The sequence below is a fragment of the Colletotrichum lupini genome, chromosome 4 (genome assembly GCF_023278565.1).
Source record: "Colletotrichum lupini chromosome 4, complete sequence".
Classification (NCBI taxonomy): Eukaryota; Fungi; Ascomycota; class Sordariomycetes; order Glomerellales; family Glomerellaceae; genus Colletotrichum; species Colletotrichum lupini.
In genome coordinates this window covers 7,376,458-7,396,878 of record NC_064677.1, presented here as the reverse complement: position 1 = coordinate 7,396,878, position 20,421 = coordinate 7,376,458, and the positions used below count along the sequence as shown (strand labels likewise).

Sequence of the window (20,421 nt, the reverse complement as noted above, 5' to 3'; positions counted from 1 at the left end):
TTACTTTAGCCTAGCTACGAGGGACGAGATTAGTATAATTATATATAACCCTTATTTTTAATAATTCTTTATAAATTAGGGTAATCTCCTCTATAGCTAATTAATAACTATATACTATAACTAGTTATTTGAATTTTAAATTACTAAGTACCCTATAATAATAGTCGATTATATTATTAATACTTAGCTTAAGCCGTAGTACGAGAAACTCGTACTTACTTAGGTTAACTAAATTAAGTATTTTAATTATTTAATTACGTTAATTATTAAATCTTTATATATAAGTATTAAAATACGAGTTTATTACTATACGGGCGACTTTAAAGCCGTATTTAATAAATTAGTTATTTTTTAAGTAAGTTAAGCGGCTATAATTAGTACTTATTAAACCCGTTACTAAGCTAAGATATTAAGTACTATTACGGGATTATTTTAAAAAAAGGTACGTCCGTATATATATTATAATACTTTTAAATAACTTTTATAAGAACTTAATATACTAAGTAAATAGCTAAATTTAAATTTATTAAAAAAGCTATTAAAAGAGTATATATGCTATTTAATTGAAACTACTTATAGGCTATTTTATTATTATATTTTTTAGTAATATATTAAGGATAGTACTTTAATATTATTAAAAGAGATCTATTTATATTAATTTTAGTAACGTTTAGAGCTTATTATTAATAAGAGTACTTCTATCCCCCTACTTAATCCCCTATAAGTCCGAGGTAAGGGTTACTTATAGGGCTTTATAATAAGTATTATAATAGTTATAATAAGTAAGTTAAAAAAGCTAGCTATTAATTAAAGTACTTTTTTTAAATAAGAGCCCTTTATATTTAAATACGAGGAAGCTATTAAATACGTAAAAGTAATACTTATATTAGTATTACTATTATTAATAATACTTTTAATACTAAGTAGGGCTATTTTTACTTAATAAGGCTTTAAAATTATATATAATTTTAATATATATAAGCTTAATATAAAAATATAATAAAAGTACTAGCGGGCTATTATTAATAAAGTAATTAACGTAGTTAATAATAATATAATTAATCTTATAGGAGCTCCTCGGCCGTTAATATTTATAAAGTCGTAATCTTAATTAATTAATAATTTTATATAGTTAAACATACTATAGGATCTAGTTAACGAGGATTATACTTATAATATTAATTTTATAATAAAAGGCGAGATAGATAGACTTATTAATAAATACGAGGCTAAAGTAGAGTACGAGGCTAAAGTAAAGGAAGTTACTAAATTACGGACTATGGGCTATACGGAGTAATTAATAGTTAATTAAGTAGTTAATTAAGTAATTAATTAGGCTACTTCGTTAACTACGTTAAATTAAGCTAATTTATCGATTACCGTACTTTTTATTAAAATAATTTAATTAATTATAAGTTAATTAACGGCCTTTAATTAGTCTAATTTATTTAAATATTAACTACGCAAAGCTTAGTTTATATATATACCTGAGACCGGCGGTCGTGTAGCGGCCGTAGCTATACTTAGTGGCAGAATAGCGGGAGCTGCTGGTAGAATATCCTCGCCCATAATAAAATAGGACTTCATGCAAATTCATCTTGGTGGAGTTGAGCGTGTATTTATGCAGACGGTAGTTGTTTGAGTATCGGCCCATATTTGGCGGCAAGAGGAAGCCCAGATGCAAGCCCGGTGACACTAGCGTTTTGCAAGATCTTGCAACGATAGTCTTGTGTACCAGATGCCATTGCAAAGCACAGGTTGAGAACATTATATTTTCTCAGAGCTAAACAGTTACTATTCGATCTGAGAGGATACATCAGCCGGACTTATGGATTTTGCAGCTGGTATAAGAGAACCAAGCACCAGAGCTGGAACTTTCGGGTAATTTATAATGGGGAGTCGGCTGTTGCGGCCGTGACCGCATCAAAGAAACCACATTGATCTTGGCGGTAATACGAGAAGATCGGCGGTCATTTTGTCCACATTTTTACTGCCCGATGTGACTACCAACGCAGCAAAACAACGTTGCTGTCTCTGCTGGGGTTTAGCTTTTGTGCATTCCGGGCTCTCATTTCCAGCGCTTTCTTACTCCCCTGGACTTATTGCCTCCCTGTAAGCGTCACTATTTCCAGTGGAAAGAAAAACCTGCCCTGTAGGTATTACCAGCCCCAAATCCCAGGATCCCAGCCTTCACTAGATAAAAGCTTTACAGAAGTTGTGGTCTTAGTGCCCCGGTCAAATTAGAGTTCGTGATCGATGTGGAGAATTGAACAGTTCATCTCATGTGCTATTTCTGGCATTACCCATGAGACAGAACCTTTCAAGAGGGGAGCAGTTGAGAGTGAGACAGAATTGCTAGTCATTTGTGTTTACCCGCTTCCAACACTGTCATAGTTTCGTTTACGAGAACACAGCCATTTTGGGATTTGCCGGACAGGCATTCCCCACACAATGGTTACCTCCCAAGCGACGGTGACGTCGAAATCACCAACCTCGCTTGCCCGACCAAACCGACTTGGCGATGATGATCTTATGGACCGGTATCTGGAGCCCATCGCAAGTATATAACCGACCACCGCGCAGCCTCTTCCAAGCTGGATTTTTTACTTTCATAACCACCCTTACTAGTTGTGCAACAGAATCTTGACTATTGCCAACATCACCAGAAACGATCAAAGACCGACCTTGAATTGCAAAAATGAAGTTCACTCTCGCTACCGTCACTGGCCTCTTCGGCGTTGCTGCCCTCGCTGCCCCAGCACCCCAAGAGACGGAAGAGCCTCGCCCGTACGAGAACATTGACATCGCCGACCTCTCTGTCCGTAAGCAGCAAAATGGAACAGTCACCAACGTCAGCTTCCTTCTCTCTGGCAATAACGCCACGGATCTGGCATGCCAGGGTGCGACCGGTGTTCCTTCCGATGTGATTACCTGCGGCGAGTCCAAGTACCGCTTCACAATCCGTCCGGGCAAGGAGACTGAGTTTGCCCTGCGCATCTACCACGAGCTTGGCCTTGCGTAAGTTACTTTTAATCATGAAACCTGAGAACGATGACGAGCTGACGAGGGCAAATAGTTTCGGCTACTGGGGCGAGGGCGATGTTTTCACATACTGCCATGCCGGGGGCCTTGGAGACTTGCTCTGCAACCAGGTCAACCCTACGACGATTGTCATTGATAGCACTCCCCCACCTGTCAACCCCTAAATATTGCTTTGTCCGCCGATAGCATAAGCTCTTCTTAGTATATAATGTTTTTCAAATACTACATAATCTGTTCCCGACCATGGAAACTGGGCCACATAAACTGTTGAGCTGCGAGCAAGAGCTTGTCCCGCGGATCCCGCGCATCTGCTTCTTTACCTATCTGAAGCACTCCGAGCCAGGCGTGCGCACACGCTGCAACTGTCCCATACAGACACAAATAGAAGAGGCTTCGGGGTCATGGGAGTGACTATGTCATCATAATCGCGATGCCAGGCTGCGAGGGCTTTATTGAAGAAATCGCAGGTCGAATCCATTCAAGATTCGAGAATGGGAGATTGACGCTGATAGGATTATTTTTGTTGAAAAAATGTAGCAGGTCGAAATGACAAGCTGTGTAAAATTCTAAGGGCATACGAAATACGTTGATGGAATCTGCTTAACGGTAGACACAAGCAAAACAAGGTTGCGTAAATTGGCAATCAAGCAGTAACTTCAGTTCAGCTTCCCAGTGAGGTAATCTGAACATACGATTCCTCCTCATATCCTATGAAGTCTATGGAGAGGAGACTCATTGATTCTTTCGATATTTGATTTTGATTCTGGAACGTCGCGTACTCGCCGGCAAGAATATGATCCGTCTGCCATCCATCAACAAGAGCCAAAAGAAAGGAAAGAATGCCAATAGTTGCTGGAAGCCACCATGCACAGACCATCGATGGAAGCAGGAAGGCAGGGCCGGGAAAAGGTACGTCCCTCCGTGCCAGCTCTGCCCCGCCTTACCTAATCCGGGTTCCTGAGCACTGCGGCCAGGGTGAGGTCAGGTAGGCACGAGCATGTTGCGTAGCTGCGGGAGCCTTCGATTCTAACAAACAACCAAATCAGCCTCACCTTCCCAACCGACAGCCTTTTCAACTGCCAATCCACCGCAGCCACGATTCCGATCTGAACTCGCGTCGCTACCTTCAACACAAATAGAACCCTCGAACTATCGCCCAGCATGTCGGAGGCAGCCTTGAAGCCCGAGAAGGACTTCTCGAAGGAGACGGACAAGCAGATCCCGGAGGCAGAGAAGCTCGCAAAGGTGCGAATTGCAGCCCGGAATTGACGTGGCTATGCAATGAATACTGATATTTGTACAGAGCGATATCTCAGCTGCCATCGAGAAGCTGAGCGTCTTGGAGAAGCAGACCCGTCAGGTGAGCAAGCTACCCCTCCCTTCCCCAGATGCTGACGTGCTAACGGAGCGCAGTCCTCAGATCTCGCATCGACATCGCGTATACTCATCGCCATTGTCAACATCACCAAGAATGCCGGGGACTGGAGCTTGATGAATGAGCAGGTCCTGATTCTCTCGAAGAAGCATGGACAGCTCAAGCAAGCTATCACCAAGATGGTCCAGGCGGTCATGGGCTTCCTCGACTCTACCCCGAATATCGAAACCAAGCTTACCGTCATCGAGACACTGCGGACGGTCACCGAGGGAAAGATCTTTGTCGAAGTCGAGCGTGCGCGTGTGACCAAGACTCTGTCCGATATCAAGAAGGAGCAGGGCGACCTCAAAGCGGCGACAGATATCCTCTGCGAGCTCCAGGTCGAGACGTTCGGATCTATGGACCGAAGAGAGAAGACCGAATTCATCCTCGCACAAGTCGCTCTCTGCATTGAGGTTGGCGACTGGACTCAAGCACAGATTCTAAGCAGGAAGATCAGCACCCGATACCTGTCGCGAAAGCCGAAGAAGACGCCCGAGCAGCTGGAGAAGGAGAAGAAGGAGCGCGAGAAGAAGAAGGCGAGAGGCGAGGAAGTCCCCGAAGAGAAGGAGGATGACACAACAGACCTGAAGCTGCGGTACTACGAGCAACAGATCATCCTTGCGAAGCATGATGACAAGTACCTTGACGTCTGCAAGCACTATCGCCAGGTTCTGGACACTGAGGCCGTCGAGGAAGACCCCAAGAAGCTCCACCCTGTAAGATCAACACTCTCGGCTATGACAAGTACAACTGCTTACAAACAATCTCTAGGTCCTCCAACGCATTATTTACTTCGTCATTCTTGCCCCTCACGACAACGAGCAGCACGATCTGCTGCACAGAATCCAGAAGGACTCTAGAATCGGCCAAGTCACCCAGGAGGCCGAGCTTCTTAAGCTTTTCACAGTCCACGAGCTCATGCGCTGGCCAGAGGTTGCAAAGACTTTCGGCCCTCACCTGTGCGAAACCGATGTCTTCGACGCCCAGGCCGGTCAGTCGGACGACGAGAAGGCGCACCAGCGCTGGTTGGATCTCCGCAAGAGAGTCATCGAGCACAATGTGCGTGTGGTCGCCAAGTACTACACCCGCATCCAGACTCAGCGCCTTACCCAGCTGCTGGATCTCACTGAGGACGAGACGGAGAAGTACATTAGCGAGCTAGTTACCTCCAAGACTATCTACGCCAAGATCGATCGCCCTGCGCGCATTGTGAGCTTCGCGAAGCCCAGAGATGCAGATGACATCTTGAATGAGTGGAGCTCCAACATGAAGAGCTTGCTGGGTCACCTCGAGCGTATTGATCATCTCATTACTAAGGAGGAGATGATGGCCAACATTCAGCCTGGCGCGTCCAAGTCGGGCAAGGGAAAGTCTGCTAAGGCGCATTAGACGTCTGGATGGGTGCCGGGGTTTCGGCATGGGTTACGGCGTGTAATTGTAGAACACTATCTTAGACGAAGGCAATGAACCAGGCTGGGATGTGTAAAACATGCTTCGGTCTATTCTATGATGAACCATAGCCCTTGATGTACCTATCTATACCCCTACCCAATTCATTCGTTCGTAATGTGTGACTGACATCTAAATGTTGCTCTTCGCTGTCTCTTCATCGGCAATCTTCTTGAGGAAGCCGATCAGCGGCATGGCCCACTCCTTGGTAATAGGCACGTAATGGCCCCCGGGATGGACAACGACCATCGGCTCCTCACAACGGTCCACAAGCCCCTGACTTCTTGATTCCTCAACGACAGTGTCCAAGCTACCAAGGAAATGCAGTGTAGGCGTCTTGATCTTGGGTTCGTAAGCCCACTGCAACTCCTCAGGCGGCGCAAAGAAACCAGAGTAAATGCCTGCAAACTTGAACGGCTTCCCACCGTTAGCTTCCCGCAACGCCTGCGCCGAAGCCTTCAGGTCCTCCGGCATCTTCTCATCGCGATGCGGACCCTCCAAGATGGCCGCCAGGAGCGCAGCAAAGGCACCGCCCTGGCTGAAACCCACTACACCGTCGACGCCGCCGGCCTCGCGGACCGCTTCGGCTACAGTGGAGATGCCCTGGTCCAGGAAGCGGTAAGAGCCCGAGGACTCGTCCTTGCGCCACCAGGCCCAGGCGTCGATTTCCTGGTCCTCGCCGTTGGCGGATTCGTCCGGGACGAAGCCTGGGATGTCGCGCGGGGAGAGCTGTGAGGGTCCAGTTGGGTAGAAGAGTGTCGGGGCGAGGTTGAAGGGGCCCAAGGACTTTGCGATGAGTTTCTCTAGGGCGCGGGTTTTTGAGCGGAAGAGGGGCCCGGACTGGGTGTAGCCTTGGAGTGTTAGTGAGGTTTTGATGAGATTTGGGGAGGGGTCATGGAGAAGAAATGTTGATTATGGGCTGGGTCTGGACGACTAATTTGGCGTTCTATACAAAGTACGAGAATAGGGCACATATCTTACCGTGAAGCATGAGAATTTTAATCTCTTTCTTTCCGTTGGGCTTCTTTGCTGCTGAGCCGTTCGGGGTTGCGCCTGCTGCCGTCGACATTTTGCAGGTGAAGATGTGGCTGAAGTATGAGTGGGTATTATTGACGCTCTTGGCAGAAAACTGAGAAACTCTAGAGATAGAAGCAACAGCTCTAAGACGTAAGTGAAGTGAAGTTATCATGTGTGTGTATCTACGGTGTAGTTAAAAGGGCGTGTTGAGAAGTCGAGGTGTTCAGTGACAGTGTAAAGTGGATACTGACAAATCCACAGTTGACTCTTCGCCGAAAGGAAGAGGAATTGAGACGGCGATAAGGACTAGAGCCACGATAACCGATTGCATCACTCCTCGAAGTCCGATGAAGTCTCATATGGTCAATTCTAGTTTTATATCATTCTAGTACAGTACGTCATCTGTTAATTTGTTCTATCATAATCAATGGTAGAGTTGTCGACAATCCAGTGTCACGTGATACGCATGCCGTCCGTCCGAGCCTCGCTTTGTGATACTGCGACTCAACTCCAGAATTGACGACCGCCCCTCTTGGTTGTCGACTTTGAAACCTCCTCTCTCTCACGCAATGATATCCGGCAGATGCCGCGTACAGAGTCATTACACAGCAAATGGCGCAGTCATGTCGGATTGCTGACGCTTTCACGCACCGAATAGGCACAGAGCGCCCGCAGTTCTCGATTGTTATGGCACGTGTGGCATCGGTACATTAGTACAACAGCTCAATTGCATGCGAGCCGTGCGTCTATGATACAGCGTCCATGAAGAAAACGCGTTGGCGGGTCTATATCCTCGACACGTTTCCCGTTGCTCGGCCTTCTCCCCGTATAGCCTAGGCTACTCCATTGCGAATTTAATGCTTCTTGGCGAGAGGGTTGCGGGCATCGTTCTTCCACTCGTCGGCTGTGTATAACATTAGTATGCGTCCTATCGGGAGTTCCTCGTTTGCGCGACGTACACTTCATCATGGCGTTCTGAGCGGAGTTGATGCCGTAGGCAATGACCAGACCTGCAGAATTATCAGCACACGCTGCGCTTCACGTCGCTAGTCTTCTCGCTCTCTTTCTCGTGTTCTTTGCAAATTGATTCGCTCGGGATTCAGAGTTCATCGGAGGACTCGTACATACCGGCAGCGAAGAAAGGCGCCATCGGCTTAACTGTAAGGGAGGTCAGCGATTGCGCGACGGGTTCGCAGGGACGGTCTTCAAGGAATACGTACGGACGGGCGTGGGGTACTTCTTGAGTGCGCGAGCTCCGAGCCAGGTCATCTTGACGGTTGTGATGTGGGTTGCAGGGGAGAAATTGAAGGGGTCTAGATGGCGGGCGGTATTCGGAGGTTCGATGTGAAGCTATCAAAACGAGCCTTTTTCCTCCGATTGAGCTTTCGGTTTCGGCGGCTGGACCCGTAGCCGAGCAAAGTGTGGCCTGAGGCCACAGCCGCGACAGATGCGAAATAGTGGAGTATCGTCCGTTTCTGGTCTTTTCCGGGCACGGGCCTGTTACTTTCAGGTTGTCACGAGAAAAGAGCATAATCGGATTACCGCAGCAATGATCTTCCGTTTGTCTCCTCAAGGTCGGATCCACCCCCTTCTACCCCGGTTCTCATGTGACATCATTCGACGCTTCTCCGCATCTGGGCGCATTTGGAGGTGATACCTACGTACCCACCCGTGACCTTAGCAAGCTTCAGCTTCCAGGTTCGCTCACCCGCAACCCGTTCCCCCGTGCCGTGGCAGGCCGCGGCGAGAGCTTTCCCCAGGTTCTGGGGGCTGAGTTGGACTTGGGACCTAGGAATTGGCGTGGTGGTGGTGCCAGACCCCGAACTCGTAGTGTAGCAAGCCAAACATCTCCTCCCTTGTGTCACATTCATCTTGTCCCTGCCACACACACACACCTCCTCCTCCTCCTGAAGCTCTCTCCTTTCACTCCTCTACTACTACCGCCTTCACTTTACCAGAAAGTGCGGGGGAATCTGCAGAGAACGAGAGACACACACCATTGTTGCACGGTTGTAGCCCGACCTCCTCCTCAACTCATCCAATTATATCCATCCCATTTGCCTAGACTGCCATTTCAAGCACGGGCGAGACCACCACCACCACCTTGACACCTAACCGCTACCTTTGCATAGGTTGCTACTACCACCACAAACCAGCGTACCAACCTAACCGTCCGTCCGCCGCCGCCTCCAAACGCCCTTTCTGCACGCCGACTTGCTTCCCGTCCTGTGATAAATCCCTGCTCTCGGGTGCTTCCTGCTTCTTGCCGATCGAGACGTATCGAATTCGCTCTCCTTCCTCCTTCACATCCCGTACCAGAGGCTTGTTCTTGCTGAACAAAGAGCACGTTTTGTCACCTTTGTTTGAGTAGACAAAACGTCCCTTGGCTCAAGCAGAAGAAGAAACGACACCTCTTGGTCACCATATACCTCCTCATCTCACCTACCTTCTCCAAAAACATCCTTTCTTTGCCCAATCCCCTCCCCAAACCACCAAAGGCAAAGATGCTGAGCCAGCGATTGGTGCGAGCAGCCGGCGCGGCGACCCCGCGTTCCGCGCTGCGAGCTTTCAGCTCCACGAGCCAGCAGCTCAAGGTGCCCTCCATGGCCGACGTCAGCGCCGCGCCCAAGAGCGTCGCCTCCTTCAACGACAAATCGAAGCAGTTCCGAGAGCAGTTGGTCGAGCAGCAGAAACAGCGGGAAGCAAGTGCGTATACTCAATCCTCCTCCTCCCCTGCCTCCTCCTCTGAGCCCGCCCAGGACTCATCCGTGAGTGCTACTTCAGGACAGAAGGCCGAGGCCACCCAGGAGCCTTCGCGCAAGGCTGGCCCCTTGACCAACCTCATCTACGGCACAAAGGAAGGTCGCGAACTCGATGCTCAGCTCGAGGCGAGCTTCAGTCAGGTCCTTGCCCGAGGCAAGTACGTCCACTCGATCGTCCAGCACGAGGTCAAGCCCGACAAGGTGGAGGAGTACACCAAGCTTGTCGGCAGCTGGTACCCGCGCATGGCTTCCATGCCCGAGAATAAGGTCCATCTAGTTGGAAGCTGGAGAACCGAAGTTGGAGACTGTGATACGTTTGGTATGTTACCTTGCCGAGAAAAAACAACCCATGCTGAAGCGAAACCACATGATGCTAATATTAGGGTCACAGTCCATATTTGGGAGTACCAGCGCTACCAGGGTTACCACGAGTCAATCCACAACATTGGCTCGCACCCCGAATTCGCCGAGTTCGATAAGAAGCTTAAGAGCCTCATCACCTCGAAGAAGACATCCCTCATGCAGGAGTTCTCCTTCTGGCCCACCACGCCTCCCCGCCAGCTTGGCGGCATCTTCGAGCTGCGATCATACACTCTCCACCCCGGCAACCTCCTCGAGTGGGAGACCCACTGGAGACGCGGCCTCAAGGCGAGACGCGAAGTCATGGAGGGTGTCGGCGCTTGGTTTGTGCAGATAGGAGACCTGAACACCGTTCACCACTTATGGCAGTTCGCCAACCTCGAGGAGCGAAAGATCCGCCGCGAGAAGAGCTGGAGCGTCGAGGGCTGGAGCGAGACTGTCCACAAGACTGTGCCTCTTATTCAGAGCATGAAGTCGAGAATCCTGATCCCGATGCCCTGGTCTCCTGTGGCGTAATCGTGGGGGGGTTTTTTGGACTCTTACTCAGCTCGGCCGCGTTTCTGCTATGCGTGGCATCGCATGCTTCTACATATCGCCCATATCAGCTTTCATTTGTCGATGCCAACGAGGCCAACACACTGGGTACGCTGACCGATGTGAGGAATCATCCTGGTCCAGCGTGTGTGAGGCCAGCGAAGGCAACTAGGGATGAACTGCTTTAGGGATTACGTTTTCCAGCTTTAGGAAGACAGATGGCTTGGTTTGATCATGGAATAAGGCTCCCATTTGGCGACTTGTATGTGTACAGAATCCTGGTAAACAAGACCAGCACATAGGAATTTGAAGACAGTAACCTTGCCAAAGACATGCCAACTTAGCCTGCCGAACTCCTGGGTATATAACTACATTTACAGATTGCTTCACTCGTCGAACTCCTCACCCATGACGGCTGCTAGATTTCTCCTAGCACTGGCCAGCGTGTGACCCAAGGCAACCAACTTTGCAGACAGAGACATGAGATTGGGATCTGGCAGACTCTCAACCCGCACCTTCTCCCTCACAAAGACCTCCGTAGCTTCTCCATTACTGGAGGGTGTACCCAGCCCGCTGGGGCTGCTTCCGCTGCTCCTCGGATGCGCCGTGCCATGCCTGTGCTTCAGCCCGCCATCCGTAACGGTGCTATACGTGAACCGGAAAGGGCGGTCCATCTCGTCGTGTTCCAGTCTTCGGACCGTTCCCAAGGCTAGACCGAGCTTGGTGCCGAAGTGTACCGGCGAATCAACGGGTTCGAGAGCGCGCAACCAGAGGACCAGACTCGATTCTTGGAGGCCTAGGTGAACGCTGATATTTGGCCCGAGGGTTGGGCTAAAGTGGACGGGCGGACAGGAGTCGGTCTGCCAGCTGTGATCGACTTCGTTCAGGGCCGGGCCCTTGAGGAGAGAGGAGGACTCGTTGAGGGAGGCGGCGATGATGCGCAGCTGGGCGGCGAGCTGAGAAGGGTTATTGGAAGGGCTCGGTGTGTCTGTGAGGGAGAGAAGGTCGAGGCATTCTGTTAGGTGTGTGTGGATTGTTTCGAGAGCCGCGATGTGGACTGGGTGCGAGGCGTCGAGGTTCAACGTCTGCGTTGGGAGGGTTTTGAGCTGGAGATGGATTGTCTTGAAGGTGTCAGCCGCGGATTCGTAGTTGCGAAAGAGAGAGGTAGTCGGCAGAGAATAGACCTACGCCTTTGATTATCCGCGTGCCGACCCGGGTCACTGTTCCCTTTACGCGCTCGTTACGCTGCGTGCTCATGACGAGGGTGCTTCCCGGGTCGATGGGCGCCAGAAGAGCGTAGCAGTCCTGGAGGCCGTGGCGGATGTCCTTAAGGATCGCGTGTGTTTCTACGACGATCCATTCTAGCTCGCGGGCCTGTGAGAGTTTGTCGGGTCTGATTAGCATTGTGTCTTCCGAGATTGGGATCCAATGATTAGGGGTTCGACGCGGGGCAAGCAGAGACGGCGAGGGTACGTACGAGGCATTCCTGTTTCCCTTTTATCAGCTCCTCTGGGGATACCGGAGGCCAGATTGCTATTGACATGCTGTCAACTCAGGTTCGCTTCCGCTTCGACAGCTCGTGAGACTTGACTTGTCTGGTAAAACAGTTCGTAGGCAGCCGCAACAGGGCGATTGGTGTTATTCGATTAGCTCATGGTGGACAGTTTGAAGCTCTAGAGGGCATCTCGTCATCGCGGGAGGCTTTGGACCAGGGTGGTCGGTGCGCGGTGCCTTCTTAAGTGGGGGCCGAACCGATTTAGCGGAGGAAGGTGCGCCTGCCCCGCCGCTGCAGACGGAGTCTGGGCCCACTCCATGCACTTTTCTTATCCGGGGGACGGTTCAGCATCTTTTTCGATGTTGAACATTCCAGGCCGGCGTATCTTAGAGCCACACAGCTAGGTAAACTCAGAGAACTCCTATTCACTCTGATCTGACGAGACCCTTTTGAACCTCATACACGCCATCGAGATCCGCAAACCGTCAAGGCAGAAAGGATTTCAAGTCTCAGACTCACTCACACCCACGCAGCTGCCTGGCCTAGCATGGCGCCGACTCGGTCAACAACACAAGGCCAGGCTGGCAGAGATAATTCATCCTCTACAAGACAGTCGTCTTCCACTATGAACAAGTTGCCTCGGCTGCCTGAAGGTAAGCCAGCCACTCCAAACCTAGTTTCCCCGTCGGATGAGTCTTCGCCTAACCCAATTTCAGGCTCCAAAATTCAAAAGCGTGCCTTGCCTCGCCGTCAACAACCCAACTCATCAAAATCACAACTCATCTACGTGTCAGCGTCGACACCATTCATGTCAGCAGTCTCACGTGTCCGCAAGCAACTGGACAAGTCTCTCAAAGGCAACGCGCCGTCGACGAGGGGCATGAACCTCAACCAGCGCATCGACCTGCTCCATCGCGACAACGGCACCAAAGGAGGGAATGGAGAGGCTATCGTGCTCGGCACAGGCAGAGCAATTGAGAAGGTCCTCAGCATCGCAGCTTGGTTTACAGAGCAGAGCGACTGCGAGGTCGAGGTGAGGACCAAGACCGTGGGTACAGTCGATGATGTGGTGCTCGAAGAAGAGGATGAGGGATTCGGTGAGGAGAGTCGTGTAAGGAAGATCAGCTGCCTCGAAGTTACTGTGAGGCTTCGGTGATACTCTGAAAGTCCTTGGAGATGCGTTTTGCTGCCCTTGCGAAGACTGACGAAGTTCAACTCGGCTCTGTGCCTTCGAGGCGTTCTCAAGAGCCGGACCGGCCTGGCTCAGAGGTCATGCACCATGGCCTGCGACCTGATAACCAGATTTCTCCTGTAATCAGACATTTCTGAGCTATCCATTACCGGCAGACCCTCTCGAGTGATTTCTCGAGTCCTTAGATATTTCTCGAGTCCTTAAAGTAGCGGGATTCGGTGGGATGTTATGATACCCGGCCACTAGGCCTCAATAAATCTTTTGACCAAACCCAAATTAATTGCGTTCCAGTGGGATGAACATGGCCGCTCGTTTAACGGACTTAATCGGACTAAATTATGTCATCAACTCGCCGCAATTCAAACACAGCACCCGCTTCGCTGGCTAATGCTCGGTGAGAGTTCCAAGTTCCGCTGACCGACACCGACTATACTGCTATGTTCAACCTTAGGAAACCGCTGACCTGTGGAAACAGCTTCAGCAAGCAAACGCCTAAACTAGATTGGCCCTTTGCAAGGTCTAAGATGGAGTACGGCTATTCCGCACCCACATGAAGGCTATCCCGCACCCATACTAGGCCCAATTAAGCAAATAATGGGCTACACGTGACTGCACGTGACTACACGTGACTATACTGCCAAAAAGCAGTCACACGTTAGGCCAGGGCGCGCCTTCCTGTTGTTCCTGTTTCGACGCGTCTTTTCTATCCAATACTTCCTTTTTTAGTTACTTTTAAAGCAGGATAGGTACCTTTTTGAGCACCAAAATATAAGCTCTAGAGAAGTATTTCCCCTGAGCAAAGACTGGCTTCTGAAGTCGTGGTTCTGACTCCGAAAAGCGCGCATAGGCGGCATTATAAAAGAGGGCAAAGTGGAAGGTGCAGCAGGCAGTGGAAGGTGCAGCGGTGGAAGGTGCAGCAGTGGAAGGTGCAGCAGTGGAAGGTGCGCCTTCCAATCCTCTCGAAACTGCCGGAATGATAGAAATTCCGGGTCAAATGTGGCTGCTGCGGCGGTGCAGTCACGTGTAGCCCATTATTTGCTTAATTGGGCCTAGTATGGGTGCGGGATAGCCTTCATGTGGGTGCGGAATAGCCGTCCCCCTAAGATGCATTCCACCCCTATGTTCCAGATGTTCCTATGATCCAAAGCGGCAGGAGGTTCTATATGCACTCCCGACCAGGTCAGCGGCAAAGCTTATCACTTACGGGTTCGGGACACAACGCCGCAATGATCTTGGTTCTGGGGAGTTTCTTAAACTCAAAGTGCTCGAAATGCGTCCTTCACTTGCGAGCGGTCGGGGCCGGTTGTCAATTTGTTGCGATTCGGCATGATCAGTCACGAAATCTTGAGTCATTCACTTGTCTAAAGCCGGCAAAAGTTCCCCGTATCGAAGCACCTGTATACTGAATTTACCAAAACAGAGTTTAGACTAGAAGGAAGCGAAGTTTGCTATATTGCATCGGACCTGTAAGGAACACCGACCCGGAACTGCTTGCCGAAGCTGTACTAATTCCTTCGCCAGGCCTGATTGTCTCGCTCACAGCGAGTCAACTCGTCCGTATAAAAAGTTCCAGAATTCCTCGACTTATCATAGGCAGAACAGTCCAGTTCCAAGTCTCGCCCGTTCTCAATTACTACGCCAAAATGCAGCTCTCCGCCTTCGTTTTCTTTGCAGTCTTCGGTGCTGCGTTGGCCAGGCCGCCTCCTGCGCCTGTTGACCCTTGCCCCAGTGTCCGCGACAAACTGGTCGTCAGTTTACCTTCCTAAATAGGGGTTCAAGTCAATAGATTCAGCGAGCTGACTGTTGCTTCCGCAGTGTACCAACCCTGAGCTGCAATACAAGCAGTGCACCCAGTTGACCTCAACTGTTTGGTGAGTCAAAGTCTTGCTCTTCCACGTATGACTTCACCTTGCTGATAATGACGTGAAGCAACTGCCAATGCGCTCCTTGATAGATTTTGCTAGCGAAGTGGTGTAAATATCAATATATCCCTTTCAATGCAACTGATTGTTACTAGGAAGTTGCAGTATGGACACCACGTATGACTGGAACCGCCTACCTAAGCTATAATATCCACACGTGATCTATGAAACTATGACATCCCAAGCATATCGTCCTGCACGCCATCGCCTCATACCGGATATACCTGGATCAATATGTCGACCCCCAGGCAGGTTGTGCTTAGATTGCTCGATGCTGGCAGCCTGTATTGAACGGTCGCACCTGGCAAGCCTAGAATTCCAGTCAGGCCATAGACCAAAGGTAAAGCTCCTCGTCGCTAAAGGTACGCGAACGAAGTCTATTGATACGCAGCTGGGTTGGATTTGAGTGAGCGCAATTAGGCCTGCGTGATACATGGGCACTGTGTGCACCTAAGACGCAAATAAGACGCTACTGTCTAGGCAGTCACGTAGGATTTCAGGGGTCTGCAAGTAGAGCCAAATTTAGGACACTATCAAGCGAAAGTACCGATCCTGAATCCTACGACTGACTCTCCCGATTGGTGAAGATTAGCGGCGATTACAGCGAAAGGCATGGTTCGTTCACTGTTGCGAAACCACTGATACCTAAATTCAATGTCTCGCCTTGGTCTACATCGCCAATCAGAGAGTCCCGCTACCCTTCAGGATTCGTGACATCATAGTAAGCAGCAGAGTATAAGTTCAAGCGCCCCCGGCTTACCTTAGACTGCATGGCAGCACGTAGATGATCGACTTCTAGAAATCAAGGTCATCTGATTGTCGAACACCGTTCAGACCAAACACATCATCGCCTGCTTTGAAGCCAACAGCCATCACTTGATAAGGAATCAGCAATGCTATCGGCGTCCGAATAATAAGATGCATCGGTCGTGGTTCTCGTACTCGATCTCCAAGCCGTATCCTTTTCGCTGGTTCACGCCTGTCGTTCTGGTTGGCGGTGTCATTCTCGCCGTGTTGCTCTCTTTAATAAACCTGAGCGCAAACGGATACTACTTGAAGCCTCTATATACATCTGATCCCAATGGCACCGAAGCCCTTTCAAACGCACAGTACGTCGGCGGCGCAACGGTAGCCAGTAATTATTATCACGCTAAGATTGTGATCCCAGATGGTTCAGAAAGATTCCGTTCAATTGGAGGAGCGATGTAAAAGCAGAGTGCCAACCGCGTCTGTTTACAATCGGCGACTCCTTTTTCACCTCAAACCTGGGCTTTAGGTACATTATCAAGGCCATTTCGGACTCAAGAACGAACTCATTGTCGAGCTTGAATTACAAAAACAATACTCTTGAAAGCTGTTCACCTAAAAGCATAGTTCTGAAGATGAAGAAGAGTGATACGGCGGTGCCGCCTGCTCCTTCATGGTGGCTGTCATACGGGGAGTCTACAATGGAGGCAACTGTCGACTGCACTGTTGTGACAGATGACGGTCCCGTGATAATAACGCTCGTTACTGAGGAAAATAGTGGAGGGGATCATACCTATAGCTACGTGATCGAAGATGATCCTGGAACGCACGCAAGCGTGTGGTGGGGGACCAGACTGCTCAATGCATATTGGAGCGGTGTAATGACAGTTGCAGCAAACATGACGAACATATATGGCTCCGACAACTATGTCGTCCGTAGCGGATTTACTTACACTCCCAAGCCAGGAGAATAGTAGGTCACTATGGCTCATCTGTCTAACTCACGTTTGCTCACTTCTTGATTTAGCATCTACACCGATCAGTTTTTTGACCTCTACTGGTGGTTAGCAAACACGGACTCCTCGATTCTCAACAAGAACATGGATAAAAGCCTCAAAGATTACAATTCTGATGTATGTCAATCCTTTTCTTTTAGGACTTGGAGGCAATTTCCATCGAGAGAAGACATTTTAGCTAATATTAGCAGTGGTACGGATCTCCAGCATTGACAGAAGGGCTTCACTCCTCAAAGATTCTCTTCTCTCTACTTTCCCTAGACTTAGGCAACTGCCAGGCACCGAACCTCCTTCTGGACGATCGTGGGCTCCGGTATGCAATCCTGGCACCAGACGATCACAACCGGGATCCCGGACGGATTTTGAACGGCTCCAGATCACAACTATACGGGTCAGACCGATACAACCAAATTCCTGCCCCCAGATCGAATGACACGAATAGCAGCCTGGTGACGCTCCGGGATAGCTACGATAAGTTCCAGCCTATGATGGGACCCCTGGGTTGCAGCAACGCTACCATTGTCAGCCAATACCTTTGCTCTGTTCCTCAACAGAAGAACGGTGGTGCCATGTTGTTTTCAATCCTGCTTGCGGACCTCCTTTTTCTCCAAGCAGCTTGGAAAATACTGACGTGGATTGCTGATGGGATGGTATCGAGAGGAAATACGGAGGCTATGTATTGTCAGGGCTGCCAGGCTAGAATTGGTGCTTATCAGTCACTACAAGATTTTAGCTCGACTAGGAACGGCTCCGAGGCGGTCCCAAAAAGGACGATGGATTGGAGCGAGAGCAGAGAAACGATATTAAGGGAGTAGGAAAGCAACCTGTTCGGGCTCCTTTAGAAGATGACACTAGTGTTTATAGACTATCAGCGCGAGGTGAGATGCTTCCTATCGCGAATAGTATACCTAGATCCCTTCGAGAGGATATACAACTCCCGTGGGAAGAGCATTGGAACCTGGAAATTGGAAAATACGCGAGTAGTCCGGCAGTCCCCACAGGTGACTACAGGGCTAATCGAAGATGGGTGTATCAATGACTTTGAATTCGCAACTTGAACATCGAAGTCTTTTCTCGCTCCATAGGTCGAAACTCCAATTGGAAAGACCGCGGTGACAAGACCTTGATAACTTCGCCGCCGTTGTCATCCTTTGCTGGATCGTTGCTAGATATTGACTAGAAATATGGGGGGCCCCTAGGTTGTAAACGTATTGAGAAGTTTGTGAAAAAATAGAAATCAGCTGGGTAACGTCCAACTCATAGCCAATCAGGTCCGAAGACATGCTGAGAGACAACTTCCACAACATGTGGATGGAGAGTGTGCATGCGGAATCATAGTCCGAGTCTATTGGAGCATGACTTGCAGGAATGTTCTCCAATGGGGCAACTTTAGTCGCTTATTTACCCGAGTCAATCAACGATTGAGTCGAATTGCGGTACGTAGTAATTCTAACCATTATTTCCCCAGGAACAAGGGACCGCGTCTGCAAACCCATGGGGTCATTTCCAGGGAGACAAGATGATCCTTGTCAGTCGTTCACTTATCATTGTCATTTAAGTGTGTTTACCGCGCAGAATGACGGTTCTTGGCGCACCCGTTATCTTCACCGCTAGCGATACCGGAAATTTCGGTGTGGGGTAACACGACTCCGAAGTCAACATCGGAGGCTTCCATTTGACATCATTGCCGAAAAATGACTCTAGCGAGGGGTGAGGAGAAGAGTCCCTCTTGATGAGGGGCTGTGTTCCTCTTTTTTGACAGTTCCTCTTTCTTGTCCACCTCAACCAACTCGCTCAGAGCCATCTTCGCTAATCACAGGCAAAGATGATGCTCCAAAGCTCTGCCGTTGTCATAGCGGCCCTCGCCGGGCCGGCCTCCGCTAGCTACGCCTTCTACGTCGGCAAGGACCTCACCGCCGACGGGAGCGTCATGGTCGGCGGCACCGGCGAAGAAGTCTCCTCCCACTGGCTCCAGCTGTTTCCCGCCGCCGACCACGCGGCTAACGCAACGATCACCGTCGGCGTGACGGACAAGGCCAGCATTCCCGGCGAGCTCTTTACGATTGCGCAGGTCAGCCACACCTACCGGTACATGTCGATGGAGTACTCGGACTTCGAGGGCTTCCCAGCGCCGCTCACCAACGGTGGCCTTAACGAGAACGGCGTCACCGTCCGTGACGTATGGGCGCAGAACCGCGATGAGCTAGTCAACATGACCCCGACCCCGCAGCACGGAATCCAGTACAGCGACCTTGCGCGCATCGTCATGGAACGAGCTAGGACTGCTCGAGAGGGCGTGGAAATCATTGGCGACTTGATGAACCAGTACGGCGAGGCAACTTACGGCGGAAACACTCACTTGGTCGCCGACAAGGACGAGGGCTGGGTTGTCTGGGAGATGGCCGGCGGCAAGAAGCTATGGGCGGCAGAGCGTCTCAAGACCGACGAGGTCCGCGTTCTATACCCTGGCTACATTGAGGACTTTCCCACCGACTTTGCCAACAGCTCCGATTATATGGGCTCCGAAAACATTGTCTCCTTTGCCGTCGAGCAAGGTTGGTGGGATCCCAACGGGGGCGTGCCCTTCAACATCTTCAACGCGTACGGCGAAAAGGGCGAGAATATGACTGCCCGTGACGGCGGCTTCAAGTTCATGTCCCAAGCCGCGCTCGAGAACGCCACCCTTGAGATGGTTCCTCTCACCGAGGAGAAGCTGATGGAGCGCGTCCGCGACAAGCGCATCGCCGATGACGAGGCAGGCTACGGGCAAATCGTCAGCTTGAAAGCTGGTATCGATGCGGACCTGCTGCGCATTTGGAATGCTCCTGCGACTTCCGTCTCGTCGCCATTCGTGCCGTGGTGGCTCGGTGTCAACAGCGTGCCCCCCGAATTCGGTGAGCACCGCTATCTCACCACCGGCGCCTCGGGCAGCTTCCTGAACCCGGATTTCCAGCTGCAGGAGGCGAGCGTCTTTGCCGGTCGCATCTTCAAGCGCGTGCTGTATTACATGTGCTCATCCCCAGACATCTATCTGCCCATCGTCACGCAGATGCTCACGGGCTTCGAGAACCAGAGCCGCAGCGACGTGGACTGGGTCGAGACAAGCGCTAGAGTTCTCATCGAGAACAACGAGCGTGAGGCGGCGCATTCGCTGCTCACGTACTACTCGCACAGCAGAGCTGCCAAGGCGCTCGAGCTGGGCAAGACAATGACTGATGCTCTTGATGGATATATCAAGCTCACTGGGCAATGGAAGAATCCTGTCGGCAGCGAGATTAACGATGCTGGCGAGGGCGCGGAGACGGTCAACTGCCTTGTTGGTTATGATCCTGATCAACCTATCTGGAAGCAGCCTGCGCATCCTACTCGACGCAGGAGAAGCGTGAGGAACAAGATGATTGTTCAGCGTCATCACTGATTATCGATACCCTGTCATATTATGGGAAGCCTATCAGCTGTATTGCCCTA

At 50.3% G+C, this 20,421-nt stretch overlaps 10 protein-coding genes across 10 annotated transcripts; 7 read left to right on the top strand and 3 right to left on the bottom strand.

Annotated features, from left to right (window-relative positions):
• Positions 1 to 2,451: 2,451 nt before the first annotated feature.
• Positions 2,452 to 3,206, top strand: CLUP02_09291 (uncharacterized protein; the record flags this gene model as incomplete). The annotated part of the gene is made up of 3 exons (XM_049288270.1): positions 2,452 to 2,560; positions 2,760 to 3,018; positions 3,077 to 3,206. The coding sequence occupies 3 exons, from the start codon at positions 2,452 to 2,454 to the stop codon at positions 3,204 to 3,206; spliced, it is 498 nt and encodes a 165-aa protein (XP_049145414.1).
• A 79-nt stretch (positions 3,207 to 3,285) lies between these two features.
• CLUP02_09290 (uncharacterized protein) lies at positions 3,286 to 4,152 on the top strand (the record flags this gene model as incomplete). The annotated part of the gene is made up of 4 exons (XM_049288269.1): positions 3,286 to 3,449; positions 3,510 to 3,575; positions 3,863 to 4,027; positions 4,089 to 4,152. 4 exons carry the CDS (start codon positions 3,286 to 3,288, stop codon positions 4,150 to 4,152), a joined length of 459 nt encoding a protein of 152 aa, XP_049145413.1.
• A 51-nt stretch (positions 4,153 to 4,203) lies between these two features.
• Positions 4,204 to 5,848, top strand: CLUP02_09289 (PCI domain-containing protein; the record flags this gene model as incomplete). Its single annotated transcript, XM_049288268.1, has 4 exons — positions 4,204 to 4,287; positions 4,346 to 4,402; positions 4,456 to 5,175; positions 5,231 to 5,848. 4 exons carry the CDS (start codon positions 4,204 to 4,206, stop codon positions 5,846 to 5,848), a joined length of 1,479 nt encoding a protein of 492 aa, XP_049145412.1.
• Positions 5,849 to 6,040: 192 nt separating this feature from the next.
• On the bottom strand, positions 6,041 to 7,097 carry CLUP02_09288 (serine hydrolase; the record flags this gene model as incomplete). The annotated part of the gene is made up of 2 exons (XM_049288267.1): positions 6,041 to 6,759; positions 6,890 to 7,097. 2 exons carry the CDS (start codon positions 7,095 to 7,097, stop codon positions 6,041 to 6,043), a joined length of 927 nt encoding a protein of 308 aa, XP_049145411.1.
• Positions 7,098 to 7,779: 682 nt separating this feature from the next.
• On the bottom strand, positions 7,780 to 8,194 carry CLUP02_09287 (ATP synthase subunit J; the record flags this gene model as incomplete). The annotated part of the gene is made up of 4 exons (XM_049288266.1): positions 7,780 to 7,829; positions 7,885 to 7,935; positions 8,054 to 8,083; positions 8,146 to 8,194. The coding sequence occupies 4 exons, from the start codon at positions 8,192 to 8,194 to the stop codon at positions 7,780 to 7,782; spliced, it is 180 nt and encodes a 59-aa protein (XP_049145410.1).
• Positions 8,195 to 9,297: 1,103 nt separating this feature from the next.
• On the top strand, positions 9,298 to 10,563 carry CLUP02_09286 (uncharacterized protein; the record flags this gene model as incomplete). Its single annotated transcript, XM_049288265.1, has 2 exons — positions 9,298 to 10,006; positions 10,079 to 10,563. Coding segments are annotated over 2 exons (1,194 nt in total), but the record flags the coding sequence as incomplete, so codon positions are not given.
• A 23-nt stretch (positions 10,564 to 10,586) lies between these two features.
• Positions 10,587 to 11,985, bottom strand: CLUP02_09285 (uncharacterized protein; the record flags this gene model as incomplete). Its single annotated transcript, XM_049288264.1, has 5 exons — positions 10,587 to 10,610; positions 10,674 to 10,716; positions 10,798 to 10,920; positions 10,972 to 11,702; positions 11,770 to 11,985. 5 exons carry the CDS (start codon positions 11,983 to 11,985, stop codon positions 10,587 to 10,589), a joined length of 1,137 nt encoding a protein of 378 aa, XP_049145408.1.
• A 638-nt stretch (positions 11,986 to 12,623) lies between these two features.
• On the top strand, positions 12,624 to 13,232 carry CLUP02_09284 (uncharacterized protein; the record flags this gene model as incomplete). The annotated part of the gene is made up of 2 exons (XM_049288263.1): positions 12,624 to 12,729; positions 12,793 to 13,232. 2 exons carry the CDS (start codon positions 12,624 to 12,626, stop codon positions 13,230 to 13,232), a joined length of 546 nt encoding a protein of 181 aa, XP_049145407.1.
• Positions 13,233 to 16,108: 2,876 nt separating this feature from the next.
• Positions 16,109 to 17,768, top strand: CLUP02_09283 (uncharacterized protein; the record flags this gene model as incomplete). Its single annotated transcript, XM_049288262.1, has 4 exons — positions 16,109 to 16,325; positions 16,565 to 16,910; positions 16,965 to 17,070; positions 17,145 to 17,768. The coding sequence occupies 4 exons, from the start codon at positions 16,109 to 16,111 to the stop codon at positions 17,766 to 17,768; spliced, it is 1,293 nt and encodes a 430-aa protein (XP_049145406.1).
• A 1,010-nt stretch (positions 17,769 to 18,778) lies between these two features.
• CLUP02_09282 (dipeptidase domain-containing protein) lies at positions 18,779 to 20,371 on the top strand (the record flags this gene model as incomplete). Its single annotated transcript, XM_049288261.1, has 1 exon — positions 18,779 to 20,371. One exon carries the CDS (start codon positions 18,779 to 18,781, stop codon positions 20,369 to 20,371), a length of 1,593 nt encoding a protein of 530 aa, XP_049145405.1.
• Between the last annotated feature and the right edge of the window lie 50 nt (positions 20,372 to 20,421).